Source organism: Dama dama, chromosome 33 (assembly GCF_033118175.1).
Source record: "Dama dama isolate Ldn47 chromosome 33, ASM3311817v1, whole genome shotgun sequence".
In the NCBI taxonomy this organism is placed as follows: domain Eukaryota; kingdom Metazoa; phylum Chordata; class Mammalia; order Artiodactyla; family Cervidae; genus Dama; species Dama dama.
The window spans coordinates 25,173,490-25,182,158 of NC_083713.1; the positions used below are offsets into that span (position 1 = coordinate 25,173,490).

General features: G+C 42.0%; 1 protein-coding gene across 3 annotated transcripts in view; it reads left to right on the top strand.

Annotated features, from left to right (window-relative positions):
- Positions 1-8,187, top strand: part of CHN1 (chimerin 1) — a 199,608-nt gene extending 191,421 nt beyond the window's left edge. For all 3 annotated transcript variants that reach the window (XM_061135169.1, XM_061135171.1, XM_061135170.1), the window contains 2 exons: positions 5,883-5,988; positions 7,396-8,187. In XM_061135169.1, the coding sequence (XP_060991152.1) occupies positions 5,883-5,988; positions 7,396-7,567 (278 nt within the window). In that variant the 3' untranslated portion in view covers positions 7,568-8,187. The remainder of the gene's footprint in view (positions 1-5,882; positions 5,989-7,395) is intronic.
- The last annotated feature ends 482 nt before the right edge of the window (positions 8,188-8,669 follow it).

Sequence of the window (8,669 nt, forward strand, 5' to 3'; positions counted from 1 at the left end):
TTTTTAAAGAAAGGAATTCTTAACAGACTTTAAGTGTTGGCATTACCTTTTTTTTTTTCTTTTTTCTAAAAAGATAGGCTATTTCCGTCATTTGCTTCTCTCTCTTAAAAACCATATGTTGTCTTGATCTTTAAATAATAACATCACTTCCTTAGTAACACTGATTTGCTTTTTGATTTTGGAATTTCGTGAAGTACAGACTTTCTTTGTTCTAATTTTCAGTTTCCCTTCAGAGCTTGTGTTGAGAATTTTTGTGGTTAGTTCCATGGAGCCCCAATTCCTCGCGGGTCAGTTCAAGCTCTCATGTAGAGAACAGCTGTGAGAATTGCATTGATTTTTTACAAGCATTCATATTAGAAGCCACAAGACTCTGTCTCTTCCACGGGAATTCGGGATGGGTTCAGGGCAGATCATGAAAATTGTCTGAAGGAGCTTACGGGTTCTTGTTTGGTGGGGCACAGGTTTCCTCCCAGAGAGAGAAATCACATAACCACTAGTCTGGAAAGCACTCGACACACACCTGTACCATGAAGGGCTGCTCAGACCCTGGTTTACCCCAGCCCCCAGGACAGCATGGGGGCTCCACTGGACGGCATTTCTGCCCCCATGTGGCTTGGGAGTAAAATTGAAATGTGACTAGCCCATGGGCATCCAGTTAGCAAAGGACAGAGCCAGGATTCAGCCAGTTCTGAAGGCTGCATAACCCCTTTATCTACTTAGAAGAAAAATCTAAGCTCTCCTTACGGATTTTAAGGCCTTTCACCCCTCACTCCCAAATTACCTCCCTGCCTTTCCCCATACCCACCCAAGCTGCTGAGGATAATCTCCCCTCTTTATTGTTCTTCCAAAACATGTGTCACCATGCTTGGGTTTGTGTCTGAATCAGCTCTCCTGTTCAGCGAAGTCAGCAAGCTCCCTTATGTCACACCTCAGAGCTCTTGAAAGCATATCATAAGAAACTTCCCTTAATCAAGGTAGAAATTCCCTTTCCCTCTAATATAAGACTGTTTGATGTGTGACACCAGAAACCCTGGCGTAATGTTTACGCACAATTTACATGTTTACTGCACATGTTTGATACTGGTATCAAAAAGTTTGTGGAACAATGTGTCCTTATAACATGTCTTTCCTGGTAGTAGAATCAGTTTCATTCTTCAGACTCAAAGATACAGCCTTTCTCTTTCTGTATTGATAGATAAGGAAAGTGAGAGAAGGAAGCTAAGATTTATAGAACATATTCAGTGCCAGAAATGGTGCTGGGCACTTTACACCCATGATGCTGTTTTAGAAGAAATGAGATGTTATAGGTATAATTGTCCATGGTCACATGGCAAGAGGGGGTGGCCCTGGCTTTCAAATTCACATCTGTCTAACATCAAAGCCCTGGCCTTCTCCCCTCTGCACGCTGTGTGGCTTCCCTCATGGAACAGGGAACAGAAGGATTAAAAGGAGGAGGAAGACAAGAGGGAAGGGGTGGAACCCCTTTCAAACAGAGCACAGAGCTAACTCACCCTTCGCGATGAGCTTTTTGTAGCTCAGCCATTGAAACAACCGGGGACCATGTTCTTCAGGTTTCCGGTATCTCTGGCATTCACTAGAAGCCCTTGCCAATAGCAACCACAACAACAAAGAGTTCTCATTAAAGCTTTCCCCTGCAAAAGCTGTTTGAACACTGCTCTGGCAGCCTTCCCTGGAAAAGCTGCTGGTTGAAAGCTGGAAGGGAGTGGTTGCAGAAAATGAGAAAAGGATTCAAGGAGGGAGAAGGCCAGGGCATCCCAACCAAAGCCTTGAAGAGCTTCATAACCCTTAATTCATAATCCCCTGGAAACTCACTTATGAACCACCTTGAAGCCTTGGTCTCCCCAGTGAAGAAATCAGTGCCCTACAAAACAGAGGCCATGCTCAGTAACCCAGCATGCATCAAGTGAGAAGAGCCCTGCCACGGCCGAGCTCCGGGTCGGGCTGAATAGAGAAACCATCTTCTGGCCAAGGAGTCTAACGGCCCTTCCCAGAGATCTCAGAAAAGTTACGTGACTCAATTAGTATGTAACTGTGAGTGAGTCAGATAAACTCAGAGAGAAAACCCAGGGTTCTTTGTCCTCAGCGATTTAAAATGTGCTGAAGAGAGGTCTGGAAAGAGAGTTTGCTGAGTTTCCCCATCAGCTGTGCCACTGATTCACCCCTTTGGCTTGCTTAAGTTTTATTCTTCTCGGATTTGAATTTCTCTGAAGAATCAGACAGTACTTTGATTCAGAGAGCTTGTAACTAGGCCTGATACATGTGCAGAGTGCTCACTTCCTGCCCCCACAGTGTCCACACCCACATCCCCAAATCCTCCAGACTTTTCCAGGACCTCTCAGCTGCAGGCCACCTTTCTCCCTTAGAGTCCCCTCACACACAGATGGGCCTTGTTCCCAGCCTCATTCCTTCCTGCCAAGGTGATAGTTATATCTGGTCTTCCCTGCTAGACGGTCACTCCCTCCGGTGCAGGGGTCCTCTCCTGTTCGCATTACCGCAGTGCCCAGTCACATAATGGTTTAGTTGCTAAGTCATGTCTGACTCTTGTGACCCTATGGACTGTGGCCCACCAGGCTCCTCTGTCCATGGAATTTTCCAGGCAAAAAGAATATTGGAGTAGGTTGGTTGGCGTTTCCTTCTCCAGGGGATCTTCCTGACCCAGGGATGAAACTCGAATCTCCTGCATTGCAAGCGATCTCCTCCATTGCAGGCAGATTCTTTACCAACTGAGCTACCAGGAGAGCCCAAAATAATAATGTTCAAAAACATTTGTTGAATGAGTAAACATAATTTTATACTAAGAACCGTAGTATCTTAGCATTTTTGGATAATCTAAGGGGTCATGTAACTGGACTTCTTTCTCCAACACATTCTTTTTAGTTGTTGTTGTTGTTTGGGGTTTATTTGTTTTTCTCAACTTTTTATTTTGTATTGAGGTATAGCCAGTCAGCAGTGTTGTGATTATTCCAGGTGAGCAGCAAAGGGACTTAGCCATACATATATGTACATACATATTACATATACATGTATGTGTACATATACATATACATGTATCCACTCTCCCCCAAACTCCCCTCCCATTTCGGTTGCCACATGATACTGAGGAGAATTCCATGTGCTATAGAGTAGGTCCTTGTTGGCTATCCATTTTAAATACAGCAGTGCCAACACCTTCTTTTTTAAATACCCTGTAACTACAGGAACGACTTCCCTGGTGGCTTAGTGGTAAAGAATCCGCCTGCCAAGCAGGAGACAATTAAACAACAACAACAAACTAAGATCACTACTTCTCCAGGCGGCCCATCCACTGGTAGACAGACGTCCACTGACAGAGGCGCCAGGAATCTGCCTGCTTTTAACTCCTCGCCATGGGCGGTGATCCCAATGTCCCCCTCTCACACATGCAAGTCTTTCATGTACTTCAACAACTGATGGTGACCTTCCATCTCTGAGTACATTCTGCTGTATCTGTCTCACTCTTAAATTATGCTGTGGTTTTCTTGAGGCTAAAGGTTTGCATTCTCTGAAAAATTTATCATGGGTAGGACTTCTCTAAGTGAGGAAAAAAAGAGAAATTAATTCTAGAGGAGAATCTTGGTCAATTTAATATCAGTATATTCAACTGCATTTTGTCCTTAGTTCCCAAATTTACGTTTCCGGTCTGGCCCTCTCCCTGAACCCCAGATCAGTCCATAGTCAGCAAGTTCACTTAGATATCTGAAAGACATCTCAAAAGCAACTCTCCATCTTTCCCCCAAACCTCATCCACCTATGATCTTCCCCATCTCAGTTAATTGAGGCTCCACCCTACCAGTTGCCTAAGCCCAAATTTTGGCCCATTCTTGATTCTTCTCTTTTTCATACATCCCTCATCAGAAAATCCTCTGGACTCTGCCCTCAAAATGTGCCCAGAATCCAACAACTTCTTATCACCTTCACTGCACCACCTGGTCATTCCTCACCTGGGTGTGTGTAATTATGACCAGAGCCATCTGTCCGGTTTTAGTCTTGCCCTTCCATAGCCTGTTCCCTACATGGCAGCCAGAGGAGTGATATGAAAAATGTATGTCCGATCATGACCCTCCCTCGTGTAGAATCTTCCCTTTTCTCTCTGTAAAGGCCGTGCTCCTAAACCAGCCACAGCCCATGCCGTGACGAAGCGCCGCCTCACCTCTCTGACCTCACCCCCTTCTCCTCCCCTCCTTGCTTGGGCTCCTGCAGCCACACTTGGTTCCTCGCTTAACTCAGACGTTACAGGCACACTGTCCCTCAGGCCCTTCGCACGGCTGTTTCTTTGCAAGGCTTCTCTCTGCATGGAACCACCTTCACCCAGATCTCCATGGAGTTCATTCCCTCGCGCCCTCCAAGTCTGTGCTCAAGACCCTTTTCTCATTAAAGCCTATCCTGACCATCCCGTGTAATACTACACCCTCTCAGCCCTCCCAATGTTTCTTATCCTGCTGATTTGTTCCATAGGAATCATTCTGATCTAGTAAAACCTCTTAAGATAGGCTGTTCATTGTTTATCATCATTTGTTGCCTCCAGTAGAAAGTAAGCTGTCTGTGAGCAGGGAATTTTGCTTGTTTGCTAGGCCACCAACACTGTCCTTAATTTCATACTATCTCTGGATTCTCCTTATAAAGATTAGCTGTAGCAGTTAAAAGGAAACTGTTACTCTTTTTTTCAATTTCCAGAATACTGTAATTTCAAATTAATTAGTGCAATCATAAAAACTGTAGCCAAGTAAAAATTAAGTAGTAGTTTTCAATAGTAAATGGAATTTTCTTCTCTTAGTTCTAGAAATTAAATGATTGAAATTCGGTATCTGAGATGTTACGGCTGTTAATGAATTGGCACTTTGAACCTTGAAGTCCCAAGGTTCAAAGGCTATGGATTATTTATTATAGCAAAAGGCAAACAACTCATCCTTTATTGCTGAGAAATGAACCAAGAACTCTGAGGAAACTTTGGGCAGAAACTGTAAAATGGCTGAAGTTTCTTTGAATTAAAAAACTTCAGTCAGTGTTCACATTCTAAAATTTACCACATCTGCTCTGCCAATCCTAGGAACTTTTCACATTGATCTTATATTAGTTTTTACCTGACTCCAGTACACTGCCATTGAATTAGTTTTATAAATTAGAAAGAATAGGATTCTTGGGCTTGTGTCTTAAATGTTATATTCTGGTTAGATGTGGACTTCCAGCATTTTAAGGATGCTAGCCAACATTTAAAGGCAGTTGCCCTGACACCCAACATTTAAAGGTGCCCCATCTTCCTCACGTTTGGGTTGAAGCAGGAATGTGCCATGGTTCTCTTTTTGAGAACACAAAATTCCAAAGAAATCTATTGTTTCTGAATAGGGAAGTAACTGATGGATTAAATGCACTCTGTGACCTGAAAGGAATGTGACTTTTTGGCCAACAAAGAACTAAAATATCTAAATGAAGATGCTGAAAGGAGATTTTCAAAATATTTTGAACAGCGCAGCATGGCTTCAGTATGTCTGTAGTGTTTGAAAGTGACCTCGTTTGCTTTTATGTTTTTATCCTTGCATACATGTGTCTGAGTTTTTTAAAGTTACATCCTATACATCCAATATCCAATTTTCATAGTTAACAGACCCCAGGACCCTCAAGTGAAAACACTGGGTGGCCTCCCCAGAAGTCCAAGGAAATGGACTTGCCACATGGACACTAACCTTTTGGAAGTCTGAGACTTGAACCTTAAAAATTATTTTCCAAAGCCATGGGCAATGACCTTGTCAGTTTCAGAAGATCACCACAAGAATAGAATTAAATGAGCCATTTGTACCAGTTGTCTGTTAAAGTTTCTCTCCTTGGTATTCGTCTTGCTGTTACAGAAATTATGGATCCGGATGAGCAATTAGAAACCCTTCACGAAGCACTGAAACTGCTGCCGCCTGCTCATTGCGAAACCCTCCGGTACCTCATGGCGCATCTGAAGAGGCAAGTTTCCAACTTGGAATATACTTGTTCCACATCCAGATGTTAAGAATCAAATGAAAACAAAGGTGAAAGAGAGGTCAGGTGATCTGTCAAAGAATGAATAAATGCATAGCTGTCTTGTCTCCTGGTGTGAGATCACACATGTTGAGAAGGATTGCTAAAAATATTCTCTACTATAAAACGGTATGCAGACTTGATTCTTTCATAAATGGATTTTCAGTTCCAGTATATGTTTGCAGACATGTTAGAAATACCAATATACTGCCAAGGACATGCATTAATTTTTGTGGAAAGGGAAAAGGTTGCAGCTATATAAAGACACTAGCATTAATATAATAAAGCAAGAAGAAGCAACTTGCAAGAAAGCTCACTTTTCTTATGTCTTGCTCCAAAATAGGCACTTCAGACTTACTATTTTAGGTTTTTGAATTAATGTTGCCAACACTGAAACCTGCTGTAAAAAGTGATGGAGTAAAGAAAGGGGTAAAGAGAGGAATGGAAAATAAAATATTTCAATTACTTCTGATTTAATGTTTTAAAGTGATGGATGGTGAGGTAGCTTTATTTCCTGGCTCTGTCACCCTCCATCTCTCCCAGTTGAAGCAAAGTTTCCAAAATTATATGACCAAATTTTAGTGGTTTTAGGGTTCCCAGATGTAAGACCAATCAGAAGCAAACAGAAAAACTCAGTAGAACTTGACATCTACTTTGTACGCCTTTAGGTCCAAGTTACCCAAAAGTGAATATTTAGTTCATGGTGCTTTCAAACACTTTACATGTTCTCCATCCTTAGAAGCACCATAAGTTAAAACTTTTAATATGCTTATAACTTCACTTATAAATTCAAGTTTGCTGCATATGTGTGTGCAGTTAAGAATGCCACACTAAAACAAAAGAATAACTCTCAAATTATAGTCTCTGTGCCTTTGCTGAAGCAATAAAAATCATAAAAATACTTAACACTCCCTGATGAGGTTGCTTACCCTGAGCCGTTTCCTGTTAATATCACTACCACTCTCCCCCTAGATACTCAGTATAACTATTCAGCTCGCAAAAACACTCTATAGGAAACAAGATCTCGCCAAAGTGGAGGGACAGCTGATGGAGCAATCAAGATGACCCAGCCCCTTCCCTCAGCTCTGGGCCGTGGCAGGAGAGTCCACAAATAGAACAGAACCCGCGCAGGCCGGCACATCAGCTCTGGCTTCAGCTCCAGTGGTCACCAGAAGTTTAAGTTATTCCCACCATTTACTTTAAGGAGGGTCAGTACTTTGAGAAATAACCTAGCAGCAGGGTTGATCAGTGGACAGAGCCCACTTTGAATCTTGTTTCTGTTTTAGCGCTCCAGCACGACAAAGACCCCCATGTCCTCCATGAAGTCATCCTCCCTTTCTTGTGTTTTTTCAGAGTCACGCTCCACGAAAAGGAGAATCTGATGAATGCGGAGAACCTTGGGATCGTCTTCGGCCCAACGCTCATGAGATCTCCAGAACTGGACGCCATGGCCGCCCTGAACGACATACGGTATCAGAGACTGGTGGTGGAACTGCTCATCAAAAACGAAGACATTTTATTTTAAATTTTTAGTTTGAAGGAAAAAAGAAATGTTTTACAGATGAAGGAATGTTTTATAGTAATTTAATTGGCTCTTATAGCTGAATTATTTCTTGGTTAGAAGTTTGGGCATATAACCAGAGTAAAATGAAGGAACTTCCCATTGTTTCCATAGCACCGCTCAGCTGTCCTTGTAAAACAGTGAACACACACTTTCCAGTTCTAGTAATCCTGGGTGTTTATCATGTTCAGAGAAACTCAAGCTATTGCATGATTAGCCCCCTGTTTGGCAAGGGAACCCCACACAGAGGAACACCAAACCTGCACTGCCCCTTCATCCTGGGTCGCCCGTGGTTGTAATTCAGCATGTTTCGCAGAGTAAATCTGTCGTGACTTTGCTTTTGGGTCCTATGTCATTGCTTTCTGATGCTTCTATAAACATGCACACAAATGGAGAAAACAGTACCTCTGGCTGCTGCATTGCCATAGACTATAACATATGCCTACTTTTCTCAGATGCTTCCTTTCTGGTTTCTCTTAGTTCTTCTCTAACATAGTACTTTCTTTCCAGGAAAAGCAAAATGTGTTTTCGGATTTGTTACTTTAGTAAATTATCTCTACCAATAAAAAAAGTACAACGGAGAATTTTGTTAAGTTATTATTGGTTTTCAGTTGTAATTTTGTGTTTTTATCTGGCATGCATTTATTAATTTATTAAATTTGGCTTTTAGAAATAAAAAATATTGATAGCTTACTGTTTTCTCATGACTGATAGTATGTGGGAAAATGTGTTTGACCATTTATTTAATACTGAGTATTCCTTGCCACCTCTTTTGTTTACCATGGAAAGTTTTGCATTGAATGCTCCTTTAAAAAGTAATTTAAAACTGCTTAGAAATAGAATACCTACTCATAGATTTATTTCTCTTCTTGCATACTCTGGCAGAAATCTAGACTATTTTCTCAATTTTGGGGGCGAGTGGGGAGGGCAGGTAGGAGTTCATTCTAGAGCCATCACAAAAAGAAAAAGGGCTAAAACAAAAATAAAACAAAAAACCCTGACTTTCTAAACACTTGGTTTGTCAGCAGTGCGTGATGTTGACATGCCGTTGAGCTGACACTACCTG